This window comes from Eurypyga helias, unplaced genomic scaffold (assembly GCF_000690775.1).
Source record: "Eurypyga helias isolate BGI_N326 unplaced genomic scaffold, ASM69077v1 scaffold16807, whole genome shotgun sequence".
Taxonomy (NCBI): Eukaryota; Metazoa; Chordata; class Aves; order Eurypygiformes; family Eurypygidae; genus Eurypyga; species Eurypyga helias.
The window spans coordinates 48,789-49,933 of record NW_010262487.1 but is presented as its reverse complement, the minus strand read 5'-3'; the positions used below and the strand labels follow the sequence as shown (position 1 = coordinate 49,933).

Genomic DNA, 1,145 nt, shown 5'->3' with positions numbered 1-1,145 from the left:
GAGAGCAAATTACCATCATTAAATTTTCATCTGCATATGAAAGCATGGAAGTAGAGAGACAGAGAGATTGGGGAATATATTGTACATTGCAATATTCTAATTTTTTTTTTTCATTTTTTAGCTTCAGGAATGGAGATGTCTATCTGAAGAGGACTCTGCCCAAATATTTGTAGTCTCCAAGCTCATTCTCCTAAAGACTCCGGTGTTACAATTGCATCCTTTTCAGAATGGCTGAGAAGGCTCCACCAGGGATCAACAAAAAGTCTTCAAGGTCTACCCTTTCTCTGCCTCCAGAACCAGTGGAGATCATTAGGAGCAAAGCCTGCTCGCGGAGAGTTAAAATAAATGTCGGTGGGCTCAACCATGAAGTGCTGTGGAGGACTTTGGACAGACTTCCAAGGACACGATTAGGAAAGCTCAGAGACTGCAATACTCATGAATCTCTGCTAGAAGTATGTGATGACTATAATCTAAATGAAAACGAATATTTTTTTGATCGACACCCAGGGGCTTTCACTTCTATTTTGAATTTCTACAGGACAGGGAAACTACATATGATGGAAGAAATGTGTGCTCTTTCTTTTGGCCAGGAGCTTGATTACTGGGGGATTGATGAGATATATTTAGAATCTTGCTGCCAGGCAAGATACCATCAAAAGAAAGAGCAGATGAATGAGGAGCTGAGGAGAGAGGCAGAGACAATGCGAGAGAGAGAAGGAGAAGAGTTTGATAATACCTGCTGCCCAGAGAAAAGGAAGAAGCTCTGGGACTTGCTGGAGAAACCCAACTCATCTGTGGCAGCAAAGGTAGGATAAACAGTATGCTTAATGCAAAGAAAATGGAGTCATGCCCCATGTATCTGACATGCATGAATCAACAACTTCCACTAACACATTTAGTGAGAAGAATAATCTAAAAAATTACATGTCATGAAATAAATACACCCAAATCTGCCCTAAAACCCAGTGAAATCAGCAGAAGGAATCCTGTTGACTTCAGTTGATATTAGGCAACTGCTACACTTTACTTTTATTGTATCTAATCAGAAGCATCTGTGTGATTGTTAATGGATTTCACATTAAACTCTTGGATGAAAACACAGCCAGAGAACACTACCTGCCTTTTTTTTAGGAAAGCATTTGGTT

The 1,145-nt window shown here is 40.0% G+C and overlaps 1 protein-coding gene across 1 annotated transcript; it reads left to right on the top strand.

Annotated features, from left to right (window-relative positions):
- The first annotated feature begins 227 nt into the window (after window positions 1-227).
- Window positions 228-815, top strand: LOC104512685 (potassium voltage-gated channel subfamily B member 2-like). The gene has a single exon (XM_010155752.1). The coding sequence runs from the start codon at window positions 228-230 to the stop codon at window positions 813-815; it is 588 nt and encodes a 195-aa protein (XP_010154054.1).
- Window positions 816-1,145: the final 330 nt, after the last annotated feature.

Bases quoted from the DNA above. Each gene is read 5' to 3' on its own strand.
- LOC104512685 (XM_010155752.1), top strand. From the start codon at position 228: ATGGCTGAGAAGGCTCCACCAGGGATCAACAAAAAGTCTTCAAGGTCT.